Here is a 23,241-nt window from a genome sequence, read left to right on the forward strand (position 1 = left end):
TGGCGGGGCTCAGAAGAGAAGGAGCGCCATTTGACAGCAAAATTGGTTGGAATCATTAGCGGACGCCATGTCACGTTTGGAGACCCCCTATGGTGCCTAAACAGTGGAGCTCCCCCACAAGTGACACCATTTTGGAAACTAGAGCCCTCAAATAATTTTTCTAGATGTTTGGTGAGCACTTTGAACACCTGGGGGCTTCACAGAAGTTTATAGCGTTGAGCCGTGAAAAGAAAATTTTTTTTTTTTTACCACAAAACGGTTGCTTCAACTAGGTAGCTTTTTTTTTCACAAGGGTAACAGGAAAAAATGCACCATAAAACGTATTGTGCAATTTCTCCTGAGTACGCAGATACCTCATATGTGGTGGAAAGTAATTGTTTGAGCGCATGGCAGGGCTCAGAAGAGAAGGAGCGCCATTTGACTTTTCAAACGCACAGACGCAGTGCACTGATCGGCCGCTGCAGGACGCACGGTCAGATGCGATAAAAAAAAGCGTCGGGGATACGTAAAAAAAAAAGTCACGCCAAAAATTGACCATGGATGCAGATACGTTATGTGCATCCCTGATCAACGCTTGGCGGGATGCACGGACGGATGCGATACAAAAAGCGTCGCAAATACGGAAAAAAGTCACGCCAAAAATTGAGCAGGGATGCCGATCCGTTATCTGCATCCCTAATCAGCGATTGGCGGGACGCACGGACGGATGCGATACAAAAAGCATCGGGGATACGGAAAAAAAAGTCACGCCAAAAATTGAGCAGGGATGCCGATCCGTTATCTGCATCCCTGATCAGCGCTTGGCAGGACGCACGGACGGATGAGGTGTAAAAATGGACAGGGGATACGGAAAAAAAAAAAAAGTTATACTCACAGTACCCAGAGGACTAGCAGGAGGATCACTGACCAGAAGAGCTGCAGAGGAACAGATGGCAGAGAGATGGACAGCTTTACAGGAGCAGCAGGCAGATCAGCAGAATGCCCAGGAAGGACCCAGCGATGGACGCAGATGTGATCAGGCCGGTGAAGACAGGTAAGAGGACGTCGGGGGAGAGCAGAGGGGGAGAGGGGGGGGTGAGAGCAGAGGGGATGTTGAGAGCAGAGGGGGGGGGGGAGAGCAGAGGGGGAGGGGGGGAGAGCAGAGGGGGAGACCGGAGAGGGAGCTGCAGAAGCAGAATAGAGATAATGGGGGAGGCAGTCAAATCGCGGGGGGAGCGGATCGGGATGTCGGGGGGGGGGTGGTTGGGGGGAGCAGATCGCGGGGGGGGCACGGCAGGGGCTATCACGGCAGTGCGCAGGGGCACCACGGGAGCGCGCACAGGCTGCAAAGTGAGCACAGTACTCACGTGCAGCAGCAGCAGATCGCAACAGGGAAGCACATTGGCAGGAGGCAGATCGCGGCAGGGAAGCACATAGCAGGGGGCAGATCGCGGCAGGGAAGCACATAGCAGGGGGCAGATCGCAGCAGGAGGCAGATCGCAGCAGGGCGGCACATCAGGGAGCATGCAGGGGCCATCACGGGAAGCGCGCAATACTCACGTGGAGCCGGAGCGGCGGTGACATCGGCGGCGGCAGCAGCGGTGGCATGGTACCACAAGTACCAGCCACTGCACGCTGCAGACATGTTGGGGGAGGGCTCACAGGCCAGCACAGGCCTGGGGAGGGCGGCCACCGGCAGATCAGACAGCCCCACTGCACACTGATTGGAGCGATTGCGCGTCATAGCACGATCGCTCCAATCAGTGCTGCAGGGGCTGGGGGCGGCATGTTTGAGGTCCACCTATGATATGCTGCAGCAGCTGCGGCATCTCATAGCTGGATCTCACAGGATCGCACTAATTCGGGCATTATTTTTGCCGAAATTAGTGCGATCGATGTGGTTGGCGGTTCAGATTTGAACAGCCAATCACATCGATCGTCGATAGGGGATGGCGATGCCGCTCCCCCCTGGGGTCAAGCAAAGGTCCCCTGCTGTAAGAAACAGCAGGGGACATCATTTGAAAGCCGTTGCTATGGCCACGGCAATCAAATGAAGTTTAGGCCGTAAAATTACGTCCCTGGTCGTTAAGTCACGTTAAAATAGGACGTAATTTTACGGCCCGCGGTCCTGAAGGGGTTAATGAGCGGCCGGCTTTTTCAAAATAGTAAAAGCCGCCGCAGCAGTGTGAATGCCGTGCAGCGCCGCGCCGGGGATAGGGGATCGGTGAGTATGAGAGAGGAGGGGAAAATGACCGACAGACTGTGAGAGAGGGACAGAGATAGTGACGGACCGACAGAGAGAGAATAGAGACCGAGAGGGAGAGACCGACTGACAGAGAATAGTGATTGACAGATATTGTGACACATCACTCGTTTCCAGTGTTTGACTAGCTAGGTCGTTCTGCAGGTCCGGATCGCTGTTGCGTTGTTGGCCAGGTTTGCCTGTTTGACAGTTCACCAGAGACTCACCAGAGACTTTGTAGCGATCCCGGCCAGGTTGGGATCGCTGGTGGGATCACTGAAAGTCTCAGTGTGTAAAGGGGCCTTAAAAAAGAAAGTAATCTCAGAGTAAGTAAAACAAACAACAAAATACATGATAAGGTATATAAGGCTAAAGAATATGCCACCCTATTTCTCACAACAAACAGAAGGTAGATGCAGAGTAAGAACATAAACAGAACATAGTTGTTTTCTAGCTGGTCTTGCAGTGACTGACATAAACAAACGGATGCATGGCTAGACAGAACAAATGAGAATATCAACAACAGGAAATACCAGGGAAAGTATGGGGCATAGGGAAAGTCGCACCAAAAAGGTGATTGGGCAAAATGAGCATGTGAGTACACCTGTTAGCCTAATAGAACTAAAACAAAGATAACAGAAACTAAACACCAAGAGAAAATGTGTATCTTCTGTGGCTCGATGGACAGAGAAGCCAACCACAGATCAAGGGTTCGAATCCAGACGCATGACACTGATTGTGGTTTCTGTGTCATTTTCCTGTACTGATCGTGGTTCTGATGATTTATTCATGTAGCGATGGCTTTCTGGTGCTGTATTCATGTACTACTGATGGATCTGTAGATGTATTCATATAGGGAGGCTGTATCCATCACCAAAACCATCAGTAGTACATGAATACGACACAAGAGTTATCATCAGTACATAAATGGAACACCAGAGCCATCAATAATACATAAATACAGCATCAGAACCATAATCAGTAAATACAAAGGTCACTAGAACCATCATCAGTATGTGAATATGGCACCAAAACTACCATCAGTACATGAATACAAAGAATACATGAGAACCACCATCAAGAAATAAATACAACATCAGTACTCGGTGTATGTCACCAGAACCTGTTATGATTCAGTGACCAAGGAGGATCAAAAAGGGGCAAAAAATAGGAAACCCAGAGAATCACCAGAGTGGTTTGAAACTCAGCTGACTGCAGACCTGTAACTGACAACACAACTAGAAGTAGCTGTGGGACGTGCCTACGATGACCTAGTCACCTCAACACAGCCGGAGACCTAATTATTCCTAAAGAGAGAAAAACAAGGCAAGCTAATCTGCCTCGGAGTAGTCCCCCAAAAATATAAATAGCCCACAAACATGTAAAGCCGGAGAGACTAGATGAAACACAGTACACAGGTAGAAAACAAATTCAGCAAAGATGAAGCTCAAACTGTCTATATAGGAAAGGACAGAAAAGAGCACTGTCTGCAGTCACGCAATACCCTAAAAAAACCAACACACCTGATATGAAAAAAACTGAGACCACACGGCCTCTCCCCCACTATATCAGTACTGTGGTGTTACTGGAATCCAAGCAAAACACTAATATAGAGGAAGGACTGACATTAATACCAAGCATGACAAAACAAAAATACATTGCAGAATATGGAGCAAGGTGGTATACAGACATTCCTAGCAGGGAATAATCCAACTCCACCCAGAACGCCACACAAACAGAAACCAGGAAACAAGCCTTAGTACCACAAAAATAAAAACAACAAAAAAATGGAAACAAACCAGCAAGAGGTACAAAGACAAAACTTATCTGCAAGGAGTTCAGGTAGAAATAGAAAATAGGGCAGGCTCCAGAATGTCCACAGCACTACAGGAAACAACATTTATCAATGGCCTAGACCAAGAGAACACTACTCAGTTATATAGGCCCAGTCTGAGCAGCCTGATTTCCAATCATCATCAGCTGTCTGGCAGACCAACTCTACTACCAGCACTGGCCACAAGAGGGAGCCCCAAACCGGAACCCAGTCCAAATGCGTTTACAACAAGAACCACAATAAGTACATGAATATATCACCAAGCTTAGTACAGCAATCAATTCTAATGTCAAGTCAGTCCGACATACATTTTTATCTCATGAACCAACAACTCCCAGTAAGTAATGGAAAGGGGATGCTAAAGGTTGTTATCAGTAATTAACAGACTGCGGACAATACAGGAAACACAGTGCTGATGACATGTAGTTAGTATCAACAGGTAGACATTTGCATCCAGGTACTTTATAGAGGACATCTTTTCTGATTGAGTCATTTTTTCCTTTTCATCTCCATCTTGTCCTGATGCCATGATGACTTTTCAAAATCACAGCTTTCTGTCCAGACTTCCTGTTCTCAAGTGTTCTGCAGCTCATCTCAACATAGTGCCTTTAAAAATAAGAATGTTATTAAAATGACCTCAGCATAACAATATCTCTCCATATTATGCCCTAAATAAGCCTCCTATGGTATATGGCCTCCACACTGTTCATGGTAATGATCTATATCTACCCCACTTTATCAGCTATAACTGCACCACCATTTTCCCTTATGAACCACGGCCTATACCATGGTTGCCCCCACTCCAATGCTTTGCCTTTCACGCTCTATATCTCCTCACTGTCCCCTCGCCATGCTAACCACTCTTTACATTGTGTCTCCATTTCACACTGCCCCTTTACATATCAATTCTATGGCACTTTTCACACTATGTCTTCATACTACCCACAACATTGTCCTCTATTCAAACTGTATCTCCTACATGGTAAGATGGTCACTACAGCTGTTCATACAGTATAATATCCATAACAGACTCCAATATAGCACTATGATATCCACCAGAGCCCACCATGCAGTATTATTTCCAACAGAGCTCCCCAAATTACAGTATGATGTCCACAACAGCCCCAATATAATATGGTCATCATAGTCTGCTATACAGTATAATGTCATTAACAGCCCCATTACACTATGGTCACCATAGCCCCCTTTACAGTAGTATGTCTCCCCAGCTCCCTGCAATGATGTCCCGACAGACTCCCTATACAGTAATATGTCCCCCACAAGTACCAGTATAATGTTCTCTACACTTTACTATATATGTCCCCACAGCCAGCCCCTCTTGTAATGTCCCCACAATCAGCCTCACGTGAGTCCCCACATCCTGTCCCATGTATATCTCCACAGCCACCCCCTCATTTCCCCAAGGCCAGCCCCATGAATGTCTCAACAGCCAGCCACACAAATATTTCCACAACCAGCCCCTCTTGTAATGTGCCCATGGCCTGCCCAACATATGTCACCACAGTCAGCCTCACATACAGTACAGACCACAAGTTTGGACACACCTTCTCATTCAAGGAGTTTTCTTTATTTTCATGACTCTGAAAATTGTAGATTCACATTGAAGGCATCAAAACTATGAATTAACATATGTAGAATGAAATACTTAACAAAAAAGTGTGAAACAACTGAAAATGTCTTATATTCTAGGTTCTTCAAAGTAGCCACCTTTTGATTTGATTACTGCTTTGCACACTCTTGGCATTCTCTTGAATAGGTTCAAGAGGTAGTCACCAGAAATGGTCTTGCAACAGTCTTGAAGGAGTTTCCAGAGATGCTTAGCACTTGTTGGCCCTTTTCTCTTCACTCTGCGGTCCAGCTCACCCCAAACCATCTTGATTGGGTTCAGGTCTGGTGACTGTGGAGGCCAGGTGTAGCACCCTGTTGTGAATACATTTTCCAGTTTAGGGCTCCCTCTTGTGGTCAGTGCTGGCGGTGCTTTGTGAATTGGAACCAGACACCTGTGGTGGACTGGCAATCAGGTCATTCAGATTTGGCCTATATAACTGAGTAGTTTCTCCTGTTCCTTGCCGGTGCTCAATGTATCTCCTGTGTGCTAAGGACATTCTGAAACCAGCTTTTCTCTCTACCAGAACTCCTCTTAGATAAGTTGGTCTTTGTACCTCTGCTTATTGTTTCCACTTTCTTGTAGTTTTTTCTGTTTTGATACTAATGCTTGATTCCTTATTTTGCCTGTTTGGAGTTCTTGGTGGAGTTTGATCATTCCCTGCTGGGAGTGTCTGTTTACCTAGCTCCATGTTCTGCTATGTATTGTGTTTTGTCATGCTTGGTATTAAATTCAGTCCCTCATCTCTACTAGTGTTTCCCAGTGTGATCCCAGTAACACCAGAGTACTGATTTAGTGGGAGAGAGCCTATGTGGGCTCAGAGCTTTTCCATATCAGGCGTGCTTAGATTTATTAGGGTTTTTACGACTGCAGACAGTGCTCTTTGCTATGCAAGAACCAAGCATGTAGAGTCCATCCATTCATCTTTTCTGCGTCACACAAAGACACGGTGGTTGGATCCATAGATCTCAAATTTGGACTCATCAGACCAAAGCACAGATTTCCACTGGTCTAATGTCCATTCCTTGTGTTCTTTAGCCCAAACAAGTCTCTTCTGCTTGTTGCCTGTCCTTAGCAGTGGTTTCCTAGCAGCTATTTTACAATGAAGGCCTGCTGCACAAAGTCTCCTCTTAACAGTTGTTCTAGAGATGTGTCAGCTGCTAGAACTCTGTGTGGCATTGACCTGGTCTCTAATCTGAGCTGCTGTTAACATGCGATTTCTGAGGCTGGTGACTCGGATAAACTTATCCTCAGCAGCAGAGGTGACTCTTGATCTTCCTTTCCTGGGTGCGATCCTCATGTGAGCCAGTTTCTTTGTAGTGTTTGATGGTTTTTGCCACTGCACTTGGGGACACTTTCAAAATTTTCCCAATTTTTTGGACTGACTGACCTTCATTTCTTAATTAAAGATGGCTACTCGTTTTTTTTTACTTAGCTTCTTTTTTCTTGCCATAACCCAAATTCTAACTGTCTATTCAGTAGGACTAGTAAATGTAAAGAATCCGGCACACTCAATAAAGTGATTTCCAAAGATGATATTTCGTTTGAATAATTTTATTGTTTCTTGTGAGGATATCAAAAATTGGTATATGTACAAGTCCAACGTTTCGACCAAAACTTATGGTCTGTTTCAAGGACTGTGAGACAAAAAACAGTGTGTCAAATAAGGCAATTACATAAAATAAAACATATAGTTACATGAAGAGCTATTTCAAATTGTAGAGAGAAAATTGAAGATAAATATATGTCCCAATGGGAAAAAAAGGGAAAAAAACAGGGATTACAATGAGTTTCTCCACAAGAACTCACAATTGATGACCCACATGATTTCATCTTCTGTTATATATTTAACCATACTCATGCGATCACTGATTTATCCCTCTTTTGGTCATAGGCTATAAGAGTGATATATAATGTTCATGCGAGTGCATATCCCATGTGATATGCATCATACCATAACCTTTTGAGGTTCGTGTTATTCAGTAACTTCCTTGGTTATCTTTCCTTTGTTCTCTTCGCATTGAAAATTTGATGTATGAATACTGTTGTAATGAAATATTACATTTATCTTCGTATAAAATTGTGAGTTCTTGTGGAGAAACTCATTGTAATCCCTGTTTTTTTCCCTTTTTTTCCCATTGGGACATATATTTATCTTCAATTTTCTCTCTACAATTTGAAATAGCTCTTCATGTAACTATATGTTTTATTTTATGTAATTGCCTTATTTGACACACTGTTTTTTGTCTCACAGTCCTTGAAACAGACCATAAGTTTTGGTCGAAACGTTGGACTTGTACATATACCAATTTTTGATATCCTCACAAGAAACAATAAAATTATTCAAACGAAATATCATCTTTGGAAATCACTTTATTGAGTGTGCCGGATTCTTTACATTTACTGGACTTATATTTTCCGAGCACCTTAAGCTTCTCTTTTCTAGTGAGCCAGGCATCTCTATTACACTATTCAGTAGGACTATCAGCTGTGTAGCCACCAGACGTCTGCACAACACAACTGATGGTCCCAACCCCATTTATAAGGCAAGAAATCCCACTTATTAAATCTGACAGGGCAAACCTGTGAAGTGAAAACCTTTTCTGGTGACTACCACTTGAAGCTAAATCAAGAGAATGCCAAGAGTGTGCAAAGCAGTAATCAAAACAAAAGGTGGATACTTTGAAGAACCTAGAATATAAGACATACTTTCAGTTGTTTCACATATTTTTGTTAAATATTTAATTCCACATTAGTGATGAGCGAGTACTAAAAAGCTCGGGTGCTCGAAGCTCGGGCCGAGCCTCCCAAGATACTCGTGTACTCGGCCCGAGCAACGAGCCCAATGTTATCCTATGGGAGACCCGAGTATTTTTGTGAAATGACCTCCCGGCAGCATGGAGAAACCCTAAAAATGGCACAAAAGTCTCAGAAGAGTGCTCAAATGACATGGCAACAGCATGGGGAAGACCCCTTGAAGCATTTATCACTCAAAAGTCACAGCTGTGAACAATTTTGTCCGCGTTTTACGCCATTTTTACGGACTCACCAGAAAACCTTCCAAAATGACCCCAAAATGATTTTTCATGGCAGAAATGTTAAGGGCACATACCCAATAGTGAGATAGAGCTGGTGTATGTTACTTTTTGAGATTAATACATGAAAGATTTTACGTGAAAACATTGTGTGGCACTCCGATGTCCCTGAGAAGAGACGTACATGAAGGCCTCTTGAGTCTAATGTGCCCATTTTGAGGAAGTGAGTCTTTGTAGTATTTTCCTTTGCCAGGGCAGTCCAAAATTGTGAGGTTCACCAATGTCCCTGGATAGAGACGTGCATGATGGCCTGTAAACCTGAAGTGCCCATTGTAAGGAAGTGGGTCTATTTTAGTATAGCCCTTTGCCAGGGCAGCCAAAAATTGGGAGGCTCCACATTGTCCCTGGATAGAGACGTGCATGATGGCCTGTAAACCTGAAGTGCCCATTGTAAGGAAGTGGGTCTATTTCAGTATAGCCCTTTGCCAGGGCAGCCAAAAATTGGGAGGCTCCACATTGTCCCTGGATAGAGACGTGCATGATGGCCTGTAAACCTGAAGTGCCCATTGTAAGGAAGTGGGTCTATTTTAGTATAGCCCTTTGCCAGGGCAGCCAAAAATTGGGAGGCTCCACATTGTCCCTGGATAGAGACGTGCATGATGGCCTGTAAACCTGAAGTGCCCATTGTAAGGAAGTGGGTCTATTTTAGTATAGCCCTTTGCCAGGGCAGCCAAAAATTGGGAGGCTCCACATTGTCCCTGGATAGAGACGTGCATGATGGCCTGTAAACCTGAAGTGCCCATTGTAAGGAAGTGGGTGTATTTCAGTATAGCCCTTTGCCAGGGCAGCCAAAAATTGGGAGGCTCCACATTGTCCCTGGGTAGAGACGTGCATGATGGCCTCAAAACATTAAGTGTCCATTTTAAGGAAGTGGGTCTATTTCAGTATAGCCCTTTGCCAGGGCAGCCAAAAATTGGGAGGCTCCACATTGTCCCTGGATAGAGACGTGCATGATGGCCTGTAAACCTGAAGTGCCCATTGTAAGGAAGTGGGTGTATTTCAGTATAGCCCTTTGCCAGGGCAGCCAAAAATTGGGAGGCTCCACATTGTCCCTGGATAGAGACGTGCATGATGGCCTGTAAACCTGAAGTGCCCATTGTAAGGAAGTGGGTGTATTTCAGTATAGCCCTTTGCCAGGGCAGCCAAAAATTGGGAGGCTCCACATTGTCCCTGGGTAGAGACGTGCATGATGGCCTCAAAACATTAAGTGTCCATTTTAAGGAAGTGGGTCTATTTCAGTATAGCCCTTTGCCAGGGCAGCCAAAAATTGGGAGGCTCCACATTGTCCCTGGATAGAGACGTGCATGATGGCCTGTAAACCTGAAGTGCCCATTGTAAGGAAGTGGGTCTATTTCAGTATAGCCCTTTGCCAGGGCAGCCAAAAATTGGGAGGCTCCACATTGTCCCTGGATAGAGACGTGCATGATGGCCTGTAAACCTGAAGTGCCCATTGTAAGGAAGTGGGTGTATTTCAGTATAGCCCTTTGCCAGGGCAGCCAAAAATTGGGAGGCTCCACATTGTCCCTGGGTAGAGACGTGCATGATGGCCTCAAAACATTAAGTGTCCATTTTAAGGAAGTGGGTCTATTTCAGTATAGCCCTTTGCCAGGGCAGCCAAAAATTGGGAGGCTCCACATTGTCCCTGGATAGAGACGTGCATGATGGCCTGTAAACCTGAAGTGCCCATTGTAAGGAAGTGGGTGTATTTCAGTATAGCCCTTTGCCAGGGCAGCCAAAAATTGGGAGGCTCCACATTGTCCCTGGATAGAGACGTGCATGATGGCCTGTAAACCTGAAGTGCCCATTGTAAGGAAGTGGGTGTATTTCAGTATAGCCCTTAGGCAGGGCAGCCAAAAATTGGGAGGCTCCACGTTGTCCCTGGGTAGAGACGTGCATGAGGGCCTCAAAACATTGTTCCCATTGCAAAGGAGCGGGTCTCCTGTCGTTGTAATGTCCATTCTGCAAAGAATGGGCGAAAAAATTTACCACTGGGGGTATACCTGAAACAAAGACCTAACTATTGTAACGGTCATCATGATGGCGCATGAGGAGAAGGAGGAGCAGTCCAGCGATTATCCAAAGTCGAGAAGTGTACCCATGGGTGAGTGGAGGTACATGGCAAACTTTAAACTCCGCTCTCATTTGCTGGTGGTGTGGTGAAGTCTGGCCCAATCCAACCCTTGTTCATCTTTATCAGAGTCAGCCTGTCAGCATTTTCAGTTGACAGGCGGGTGCGTTTATCTGTAATGATTCCACCTGCGGCACTAAAAACACGCTCTGACAAAACGCTAGCAGCAGGGCAGGCCAGGACTTCCAAGGCGTAGAGAGCCAATTCATGCCACGTGTCCAGCTTGGATACCCAATAATTGTAAGGCACAGAGGAATGTCGGAGTACAGTTGTTCGATCTGCAAGGTACTCCTTCAGCATCTGGGCAAACTTAGGATTTCTTGTGGCACTACCCCGCACCTCAGGGGCTGTGGTACGTGAGGGGCTGAGAAAACTGTCCCACATCTTAAAGACTGTTCCCCTACCTCTGGCGGATTGGACTTGTGCCTCTCTCGGCTGTACGCCTCGGTTGTCCACTGATTCCTGACCTATGCCGCTAGCGTTTTGTGAGGGGAATGCTTTGCCTACTTCCGTGAGTATGGCCTTCCGAAACTGCTGCATTTTGGTTGACCTCTCCTCCACGGGAATAAGAGACAAAAAGTTCTCCTTGTAGCGTGGGTCTAACAGTGTTACCAACCAGTAATGATTGTCGGCCAAGATGTTCTTAACGCGAGGGTCACGAGACAGGCAGCTTACCATAAAGTCAGCCATGTGCGCCAGACTCTTAACAGCCAGGACTTCAGTAGCCTGACCAACAAGATGACTGAACATGCTGTCCTCCTCCTCCTCCTCCTCCTCCTCCTCCTCCTCCTCCTCATCTACCCTGTCCTCTGGCCAGCCACGCTGAATCGAGGATATGACTGGTGTGCATGTCATATCCTCAATTTGGCCGGAGAGTTGCTCCATGTCTTCATCCTCCTCCTCGTCATAGTCCTCCACTGCACGTTGTGATGAGACGAGGCTGGGCTGTGTGTTATCACCCACACCCACTACTGTTTCTTGCTGCAACTCATCGCGCTCCGCCTGCAATGCATCATGTTTGTTTTTCAGCAGGGACCGTTTTAGAAGGCAGAGTAGCGGTATGGTGACGCTAATAATGGCGTCATCACCACTCACCATCTTGGTGGAGTCCTCAAAGTTTTGGAGGATGGTACATAGGTCTGACATCCATCTCCACTCCTCAGGTGTTATGTGTGGAGTTTGACCCATTTCCCGACGGCTTAGGTGATGCAGGTACTCAACAACTGCCCTCTTCTGCTCACATATCCTGACCAACATGTGCAGAGTTGAATTCCAACGCGTGGGGACATCACACACCAGTCTGTGAGCCGGAAGATGCAAACGGCGCTGAAAGCCGGCAAGGCCGGCTGAAGCAGTAGGTGACTTTCGAAAATGTGCAGACAGGCGGCGAACTTTTACCAGCAGATCAGACAGCTCTGGGTATGACTTTATAAACCGCTGAACCACGAGGTTGAGCACATGGGCCACGCATGGAACATGTGTCAGCTGGCCTCGCCTCAAAGCCGCCACCAGGTTCCGGCCATTGTCACAAACGACCTTTCCTGGCTTTAGGTTCAGAGGTGTGAGCCAGTGATCTGCCTGCTGTTTCAGAGCTGTCCACAGCTCTTCTGCATTGTGGGGTTTGTCACCTATGCAGATTAGCTTCAGCACAGCCTGTTGCCGCTTCGCCGAGGCAGTGCTGCAGTGCTTCCAGCTTGTGACTGGTGTGGAGGGCACAGTGGATGAGGATGCGCAGGAGGAGGAGGAGGCTGAAGAGCATGACATTCCGGAGCTGTAGAGTGTGGGTGAAACACTGACTGAGGTAGGGCCTGCAAACCTTGGTGTGGGAAGGACGTGTTGCGTCCCTCGCTCAGACTGGGTCCCAGCTTCCACAATATTAACCCAGTGTGCCGTCAACGAGATGTAGCGGCCTTGCCCACAAGCACTTGTCCACGTGTCTGTGGTTAGGTGGACCTTGGGTGAAACAGCGTTGTTCAGGGCACGTGTGATGTTTTGTGACACGTGGTTATGCAACGCGGGGACGGCACACCGGGAGAAATAGTGGCGGCTGGGGACCGAGTAACGTGGGACAGCTGCCGCCATCAGGTCACGGAATGCTTCTGTCTCCACCAGCCTAAAAGGCAACATTTCCAGCGCAAGCAGTCGCGAAATGTTAGCATTTAGAACTGTGGCATGTGGGGTGTTGGCAGTGTATTTGCGCCTGCGTTCAAAGGTTTGCTGAATGGATAACTGAACGCTGCGCTGGGACAAGGACGTGCTTGATGATGGTGTTCTTTCTGCGTAGGCAACTGCAGGTGCAGGAGTGGAGGAGGCTTGTTCGCAGGCAGCATGGACAGAGGATTGGCTCGCATGCACAACCAGCGAAGACGTAGCAGTGACATCAGCAAGCACTGCTCCTCGACTCTGTTGTACTTCCCACAAAGTCGGGTGCTTGGCTGACATGTGCCTGATCATGCTGGTGGTGGTCAGGCTGCTAGTTTTGGTACCCCTGCTGATGCTGGCACGGCAGGTGTTGCAAATGGCCTTTTTTGAATCATCTGGATCCAACTTAAAAAACTGCCAGACTCGTGAAGACCTAACATTTGTACAGGCACCTTGTGTCGTCGTGTTGTTCCGGGGAACGGTTGCCTGACTTCTGCCTGGGGCCACCACCCTGCTTCTTACTGCCTGTTGTGATGCTACGCCTCCCTCCCCCTGTGCACTGCTGTCCTCGCTCTGCATATCCTCCTGCCAGGTTGGGTCAGTTACTGGATCATCCACCACGTCGTCTTCCTCTTCCGCACCCTGCTCCTCCTCCTGACTTGCTGACAATTGTGTCTCATCATCGTCCACCACTTGTTGAGACACGTTGCCAACTTCGTGAGAACGTGGCTGCTCAAATATTTGGCCATCTGTACAGACGATCTCCTCATGACCCACTTCAATATGAGCTGGCGAGAGGCCAGAATGTGTGAATGGAAACGTGAACAGCTCTTCCGAGTGTCCAAGTGTGGGATCATTAATGTCCGAGGAGGACGTGTACTCAGCCTGGTGGTAGGAAGGAGGATCAGGTTCAGAAATGTGCGGTGCAGTATCACGGCTACTGACACTTGACCGTGTGGAAGACAGAGTGTTTGTGGTGGTGCCAATCTGACTGGAAGCATTATCCGCTATCCAACTAACAACCTGTTGACACTGGTCTTGGTTCAAGAGCGGTGTACTGCTGCGGTCCCCAAGAATTTGGGACAGGACGTGCGAGCGACTAGATGTGGCCCTTTGTTGTGGCGAAATTAGAGCTTGCCCACGACCTCGGCCTCTGCCTGCACCACCATCACGTCCACTTCCTTGTTCCTTGCCAATGCCCTTGCGCATTTTGCAATGCTGTGCACTGCTGACGTGTATATTCACTACTTGTGCGTTATATCAAAGTTTCTGGAAATTGCACACAAGTGCACCTGTACGCTGCCACCGACAGGCACACACGTGCGGTTTTTAAATGCAAGCACGGACGCAATAATAACCTAACACAGGTTTTAGGAGCAAAAATTAAGAACTCTGACACTATCAGCCACTGCTGACTGACGTGTATTATACACTACACTTGTGCGTTATATAATAGTTTGGTAAACGCACACCAGTGCACCTGTACGCTGCCACCAACAGGCACACACGTGCGGTTTTAAAAACCAAGCACGGACGCAATAATAACCTAACACAGGTTTTAGGAGCAAAAATTAAGAACTCTGACACTATCAGCCACTGCTGACTGACGTGTATTATACACTACACTTGTGCGTTATATAATAGTTTGGTAAACGCACACCAGTGCACCTGTACGCTGCCACCAACAGGCACACACGTGCGGTTTTAAAAACCAAGCACGGACGCAATAATAACCTAACACAGGTTTTAGGAGCAAAAATTAAGAACTCTGACACTATCAGCCACTGCTGACTGACGTGTATTATACACTACACTTGTGCGTTATATAATAGTTTGGTAAACGCACACCAGTGCACCTGTACGCTGCCACCAACAGGCACACACGTGCGGTTTTAAAAACCAAGCACGGACGCAATAATAACCTAACACAGGTTTTAGGAGCAAAAATTAAGAACTCTGACACTATCAGCCACTGCTGACTGACGTGTATTATACACTACACTTGTGCGTTATATAATAGTTTGGTAAACACACACCAGTGCACCTGTACGCTGCCACCAACAGGCACACACGTGCGGTTTTAAAAACCAAGCACGGACGCAATAATAACCTAACACAGGTTTTAGGAGCAAAAATTAAGAACTCTGACACTATCAGCCACTGCTGACTGACGTGTATTATACACTACACTTGTGCGTTATATAATAGTTTGGTAAACGCACACCAGTGCACCTGTACGCTGCCACCAACAGGCACACACGTGCGGTTTTAAAAACCAAGCACGGACGCAATAATAACCTAACACAGGTTTTAGGAGCAAAAATTAAGAACTCTGACACTATCAGCCACTGCTGACTGACGTGTATTATACACTACACTTGTGCGTTATATAATAGTTTGGTAAACGCACACCAGTGCACCTGTACGCTGCCACCAACAGGCACACACGTGCGGTTTTAAAAACCAAGCACGGACGCAATAATAACCTAACACAGGTTTTAGGAGCAAAAATTAAGAACTCTGACACTATCAGCCACTGCTGACTGACGTGTATTATACACTACACTTGTGCGTTATATAATAGTTTGGTAAACGCACACCAGTGCACCTGTACGCTGCCACCAACAGGCACACACGTGCGGTTTTAAAAACCAAGCACGGACGCAATAATAACCTAACACAGGTTTTTTTGGGGAGCGACAATTACAGTACAGACAAGTCAGACACTATCTGGACTGTTTTACACTGTGTACACCAGCCCCAGATATGAAGGCTGGTATACGGTCACCACTACCCTGCCTGCCTGCCTGCCTGTATACTGCTACAATAGTCCTGACAAGGACTCTTTTGGTCACTAGCCTGTATTCAGACCTGGCTATACCCTGCCTGTATATAGCAACAATAGTCCTGAGAAGGACTCTGCTACTGTACGCCGACCTGGCTATACCCTGCCTGCCTGTATACAACTAGAATAGTCCTGAGAAGGACTTTTGGTCACACTGTTTGCAGCCCTGCAACTGAAAAAGCTATAAAGGGCCGCAAAGCTTTCCCTGAATCAGCGACACTCTCCCTACACTCACTGTCAGAATAGCTGTGAGCAGAGCACAGCGCGCCGGCCTATATAAAGGCTCGGTGACGCTGTGCAGGCCGGCCAATCACTGCAATTCCACAACTAACAGGGCTGTGGCATTGCAGTGGTCTGCCAGCCAATCCCTGCATGAGGGCTGGCTCTCAAAAGAGCGCCAACATGCAGAAATGAAGACCACGAGTAAAGCACGAGTATCGCGAGATTACTCGGTCCCCGCCGAGCAGCCCGAGTACAGTGATACTCGTGCGAGTACCGAGTAGTGACAAGCATGCTCGCTCATCACTATTCCACATGTGTTAATTCATAGTTTTGATGCCTTCAATGTGAATCTACAATTTTCAGAGTCATGAAAATAAAGAAAACTCCTTGAATGAGAAGGTGTGTCCAAACTTTTGGTCTGTACTGTATGTCCACACAGCCAGCCCCTCATGTCTCTACAGCCAGCTGTACATGTCTCCACAACCAGCGCCACGTGTTTCCACAGCCAGCTCCTCTTGTAATGTCTTCCGTTCAGTAGAAAATCTAAGCAAAAATAGGAAAACTTATACTCACCTAATCCTGGCTCCCCATCCAGTGCACCTCCATCTTATTTTGCAACCTGTACATCAGCAGTCACTGGATGACTCCATGACGACACTGCATTGCGTCCCCTGCATGCACCATCTCCAACAGGGTGCGAGCCAGAAGTGGCCTGCAATCTGCTGTAGATCTTAGCAGAGCAGGGAGACAATTACAGCTCCTCTGGTTCTGGGCCGCGCTCACATCAATCCTATCAGACGCAAATACAATTGAGTGCAGGGACTGAGCAATGGCCGCAGGGCGCAGGTAGAGAGAGGGGTGAGCAGTGTGTCACTGACACTGCTCACCTCTGTGCCTTCGCCCTGGCCGTCAGTGTGCCCCCGCCCTTGAGGAGGCAGAAGGTAGCGCCCTAGATACGGATGCCAACACTGCCTACCCCTTGACCCAGCCCTGCAAGGTATCAACATAGTTGGAGCGGTGGTGCAGGTGAGTATCTTATTTTTATTATATAATATTAAATGTGCGGTTGTCATAGTAGTGCACACCCGCTTTAAGACTAACAAAGAAATTCCCTTCAAGAATGATATTCGGACAGTATACTGCCAAACATGGAGCTGTACCTACACATGATATTTTCGGTGTATTTAAATAAGCTCATATGAATGAGATATTCACTAAATTATAAAAAGGGACACTAGAGATCCTTTTACACATCCAGCTAAAATGCCCTTAACAAGGGCCAAACATGTCATTCAACATTGACTAACAACCACCTTCACTTTTTTCTAAATATTATTGTCGGCAGCACATCCTCCCTTTTCACGGGAACGTGTGCTGCCAACAAATAATGATGTCAAAGATGCAATCAATTACAGTCATGTTAATGAAATTGTCTGGTGGAAATGGCACTTTACAGTAGTTGGGTTAGTACAAAAACAATAAATGGTTGTGTTACAAAACTTTTATGAAAAAATTGGATAGAAACGGCTGCCACTTTACGGGTTAACCCTTTCACTGTTTTTCACAGATGCCCACACATTTTAATATAACACATTGACCCTCCTTAGACAAGGGTCAAGGTTACCTTATGGTTTATGTAACCATAGCCTGTGTGACTGATGATGCTTTCCTAATACCCACTAGCAGATGGTAAATTTAACTTGATAACATTGGATATCTGATCCCCGCATAGATTTAGAAGAGGGAGGTCAGAGCAGATATAAAGCAAGAAGAATGCCGAACTGGTGATTAAAGGAAATGTCACTGATGTCTCAAAGGGAACAAGATTAGTGGCAGATAACATAGAGCAAATAAGTGCCTGGTTGTAAATATACTATAAAAGAAAATATTAAACTTTATTTGTATTTTATAGATGGAAGTTGAGAACCTCAAGAAGCTATCATCCTCCTAAATACCACTGGAAACTTGGGCTGGTCCCAAGAACACAAGAAGCAGCAAACAGATGGACTACAAGAAGATGGTGGACCCAACAATGAGACTATATTGGGGATGGACACTATTAGACATATTCTGAGAATAAAAATCATCACTGCCACTGAATTTGCTTTTTGGACCCACATTTTTTGTCTTGTACCTATTTGTGGCATATAATTCCTAAAATGTCTGCAATGTAGTCTTCAATGGATCGTAGATCTGACATTGTTCATACCATGGACACCTATTCTACATTCCTTTTATTTTTTACAAACTCACTCTCATACATGGCGGAGTTCGGTATCATTATAAAAATGCTGCTTATAAATTAGCATTGTCATGACCCAGCACTAATGGTTCACCATATGTTGTGTCTGCCAAGAGACTTTTTCTAAAGATCCATGCTTGAAAGATGTTTCTTTCATAACCCGGACTGAATCGCAATACGATCCAGATGGTAAAACCTTATCATTCAGTCAGCACTCCTAGTCCTTTTTTTTCTTTATATATCTGGGCAATAACAAAATCTTAGTGGCTTATTTTTCATTGAGTGTAAAACTTACAGCTCAATAGTTTGTGATTTGATACGGGTTTCATGTCTAAAAACTAGAGCAAACAAACCATGGTGCAACCAAGCTCCAGTTTTTATTTTTCCAACAGTTTTATTCTCTGTGTACATCACTTTAAGGCTTCAAGTTTGATGTATATACCACGGAAATCTTGTAAAGCTTTTGGTGAGCCTAAAAGGGCTATTTCCATCTCATATATTATAGCATTCCATAGGATATGTCATCATAAATTTATAGTAGATGCAAATACCACCAGTGAGACCTGAATATATCTCGAGAATGGGGCCTAGATATGTACAGTTATTAGCAGTGCGGTGGTCGGAATTCCGAATCATTTGTATGAGAATTCGGACTACCATTCCACTAACTGCAGCCCACATCAGGCCTTGTTCTCAAAATAGATGCTGGTATCAAACTTCTAATTTATCTAACAGATAAAAAATAGGTATGCCAACAATCCTTTTGGCATTATTGGATCTATCCAGACTATAGGAATAGGACCACTTTTGTAGCATTATGTGCAGGCGATATTGATGGCTGTCTCACAGTTTGCCGGTATTCCTTGGTTTTACTCTAATGCTCTTCATAGGAACTGACTGCTGTTGTATTTTCTGTACTGATTAGGAATCTTTTTTAGAATTGAAAACTATTGCCACTACGATTTAAGGGGCAGATTATGCATGGCCTTTTGTTTATTTGTAGGCCTTGTATGCTCTAATCTATTAATGGAATATTTGCCCCCTATTGATTTCATAGTTAAAGATTATGGGCTTATTCAAGTGCAAATTGAATGTTGTCCTTAATAAATTTACATAAATGGGAAGTTTATCATACCTGACTATCTTCCAGAACACAAATGTCCGAATGGTTGTTTCACCTTTACTATTAGCATTAGAGATTTAAGTTAGGTTTGCGGTTACATCTGGCAACATGGAGCATAATATGGATAACCTTTAAAAAGTACCTCTCAAGTGAACAGAGGACAGTTTTTGATTCTCTCTATATTCTGGATTTTTTTTAAACCATCATATGGTTTCAGAAATATAGGCCTCTTTATTTATAACTAATATCTATGGTCTATGGTCTATAGCAAGGGGGCTCACAAGAGTTTCTGTGGGCATGTCTTCAAACTCTTCTGCATTATTATTGTTTAAGCCGCGCCCCCCTTGGAAAAAAATGCTCAAAATTACAACTAAAAAAAAATAAGCCCATCTCTGACACTACATTGCTGATTTAAAGGAAAAAAAAAACCCTGAATACTTAACAGAACAGCATGAATAAAATAAAAGAGGAGAAACTGGACACAAAGGGAATCTGTCAGTAGGTTTTTGCTATGTAATCTCAAAACATCAGGCTGTAGGGGTTGAAACACTGAATTCAGGGATGTGTCATTTATTAGGATGTGTGCCATTGTTGTTTTCACACAATGAAGGATTTATCACCAAGTGATGATCACTTTTAGGACTAAGGGGCTCAAGAGTCCAGGTCTAACCAGGCTTCCTAAGCAGCTCACTGTCAATATACAATGCTGTGGTGTGGACTGGATAAGTTTTCTCAGCTCTGCGTTATGCTACATCTAAGAACTTTGATTGTGTCACAACCAGAGATGAGTGAACCCAAGGTTCAGAGTTAGGTGTTCTTACCGAACAGAGACTTTACAAAACAAAACATAGTCCAGGTGCTTTACGTATGCTGACCACTCAAGCAAGCATCGCTGTGCTCAGGGTACACTTGGTGCTCAGCCGACTGCGAGTCGCTTACAGCGTTTGAACAGCTTGCACTGGGGGTAACAACAGTGTGATCAGATGTCAAGTGCAGGTCCCAAACTGAAGTTTATCTAAAGTTCGGCTGAACCCGTCAAACCGAACATCCATGGGTCCACTTATCTCTAGTCACAACTGTTGCACACAGTAACTGAGCAATACATTATTGGAATCAGGGTCGCTTTTCCTAAATTATGCTGCTCTAAAATGAAGTAGCAAAAATCTGGTGACAGGTTCCCTTTAAGTTGTATATACTATTGAATTAGAGTCAAATGAACTGCTCCATAGCACCGCAGCTGAATTAAAGCCTCTTGGACACAAGTGATAAGAGGTACATGGTGAGTTAAGGAACAATGGACTTGCTATATTAAAATAAGTGTCTTATAGTCCATAGAAACAAAAGTTCAGTTTTCACTTCAGTGGATGAGTTTGCACAATCCAAATGAATGGGGGCATGAAACAGCATGTAGACTTCATGCGCGGCCCATAGAAGAATACCGTACAATATTGATTTCTACTACCATTATACAGCATGATAATAGGCACCATAGTTGTCTCATGGAATCTTTGTAGATTCCCAATGATTAAAATCTCTGCAGAGTGATCACTCATATTTGGGATCCATAAGATCAGGGCAAAGAACCATAGTAGGATAAAGACAATACCTATGCTGGAGTCGTCATAAATTGGTGTATAAAAATGCAGCTAGTTAAATATCTTAGATCCCTCATCACTGGGGCGTGAATGATTGTAAAATGTTGCTAGCCAAAGAATAGTTTGACCAATACTTTAGTAATCTGTTGTATAGTATGAGTCACACACAATTGGGACTGAAAGTTACTTAGAAAAAGAAAGTAAAACCAAAGATCAATTCTGTTTGGCTGCTATGAAGAAGAGCCCTTGGCGTTACATACAAATACATTTTTTGGGATGTATGTTTTCAACTGTTATGTAAAATGTGCAATATTGTCAATAAATATAGAGGTATTTTTATTCAAATGTAGTTGATTAATTTGAATGCATTAGAGAATATATCATGTAATCAGCAGTAGTGATGAGCAGAATCTCAGATGACCGGGATCGGCGGATCCCGGTGATCCGGTTTTTAAGATCCGGTTCCAAGATGGATTCCAGTCCCCATGTAAGTCTAAGGGGACTAGAATCCGGCAATTAAAAATGTTGGTAGAAGGGATAAGGGGATGGGAGAAGGCGCACTGTACTTATCGAGGTGTTGGCACAGCTGTACACTGCTCCCCCGGCCATTCATTCCCTTCTGATGTGGCGCATTGTCATTCATGTATATGATATACGCTTCAAAGTATGAAGAAAAACATCCAGCACCATAACAGGAATCCAGCCAGGAAGATGAATTAAAAAAAAAAAAATCTTCTGTTTTATTTAGATCATAATGTTAAAAATATATACAAAATTAAAAAACATGACCAAAACCTGACATGTTTTGGACACTAGAACATGGTCCTTACTCATATTTTTTGATATTCAAGGCATACAACGGTACGCTGAATACTTTTTTTGTTTTTTTGTTTTATATGGTATATGCACTGCTTTCCTCGCCCACTGGCATTTGTGATTGGTTTCAGTCAGATGCACCCCCACCTTGAGTGACACCGTGTCCAACGCCTTCAATCACAGATGCTATGTGCATCTATCATGGCATTAAAATAGATAAGTAAATAAAATATTTGGCGCAGGGTCCCCCCCATATTATGATCTATCAAATGTGACAAGCCCGACACTTTACCCTGCTCTTTCCGATTGCCCTGGTGCAGTGGCAATCAGGGTAATATAAGAGGTTAATAGCAGCCCACAGCTATCATTAAGCTCTAGATTAGTAATGGGGAGAGACTATGAGACCCCCTCATTACTAATCGGTAAGTGAAAGTAAATAAACACAAACAGCAAAAAAATCCTTTATTTGGAATAAACTATAAAAAACACTCTCTTTCACCACTTTATTAACCCTAAAACACCTCCCTGCAGGTCTGACGTCTCGTGATGATTCAGCTCTGCTACATGTAAGTCACAGCGAGCGGCTATACAGCATGACTGCCCACTCTGAGGTCCAGGCAGAGAATGAATGCGACGCAGCGATCAGTGGTGACATCATTCAGGTAAGGCTACTTTCACACATCTGGTTTTTGCTCTGCGGCACAATACGGCACTCTGCAGAAAAACCGCAACCGTTTTTTTTGCCGCCGGTTGCGTTTTTTTCCATAGACTTACATTAGTGCCGTATTGTGCCGCATGGGCTTGCGTTCGGTCCGGTTTTTGCCGCATGCGGCAGATTTAGCCGATGCCGCGGCCGGATGGAACGTTGCCTGCAACGTTTTTTGCTCCGGCAAAAAAAATCCGCATCGCGCCGCATCCAGCCACTGCGGCGCATTTTCAATGCATGCCTATGGATGCCGCATGCGGTTTCTTCCACTGCGCATGCTCAGTAGCGTGCCGCAACCGGAAAAAAACGGACCGGCCGCATGTAAAAACTTATGCAAAGGATACGGTGTTTTCGCCGCATCCGTTGCATAGGTTTCACAGCCGGATTGAGCCGCAGTGCTCAAACCGGATGTGTGAAAGTAGCCTTAGTTGCGGAGTCCTCCACCTGTGACCATAGGTAACCTGACCTCAGAGGATGTCAGGTGACCTCATTAAATTCAGTGAACTCACCTGCATCTCCTGGCAGAAAACCCGCGTTTTATTCACAAGAGATGCAGATTTGGTGCTGAAATTTTTACACCATATTCCTGCACCAACTCTACACCTCCTGACAAAAAAAAAATAATAAATCAATAAAAAAAAAAAT

The 23,241-nt window shown here is 45.1% G+C and overlaps 1 protein-coding gene across 1 annotated transcript in view; it reads left to right on the forward strand.

Annotated features, from left to right (window-relative positions):
* Nucleotides 1-21,400, forward strand: part of SH3D21 (SH3 domain containing 21) — a 271,986-nt gene extending 250,586 nt beyond the window's left edge. Inside the window, exon 20 of the mRNA XM_075336044.1 lies at nucleotides 18,027-21,400. Coding sequence (XP_075192159.1) covers nucleotides 18,027-18,065 — 39 coding nt within the window. The 3' untranslated portion in view covers nucleotides 18,066-21,400. The remainder of the gene's footprint in view (nucleotides 1-18,026) is intronic.
* Nucleotides 21,401-23,241: the final 1,841 nt, after the last annotated feature.

Source organism: Anomaloglossus baeobatrachus, chromosome 2 (assembly GCF_048569485.1).
Source record: "Anomaloglossus baeobatrachus isolate aAnoBae1 chromosome 2, aAnoBae1.hap1, whole genome shotgun sequence".
Taxonomy (NCBI): domain Eukaryota; kingdom Metazoa; phylum Chordata; class Amphibia; order Anura; family Aromobatidae; genus Anomaloglossus; species Anomaloglossus baeobatrachus.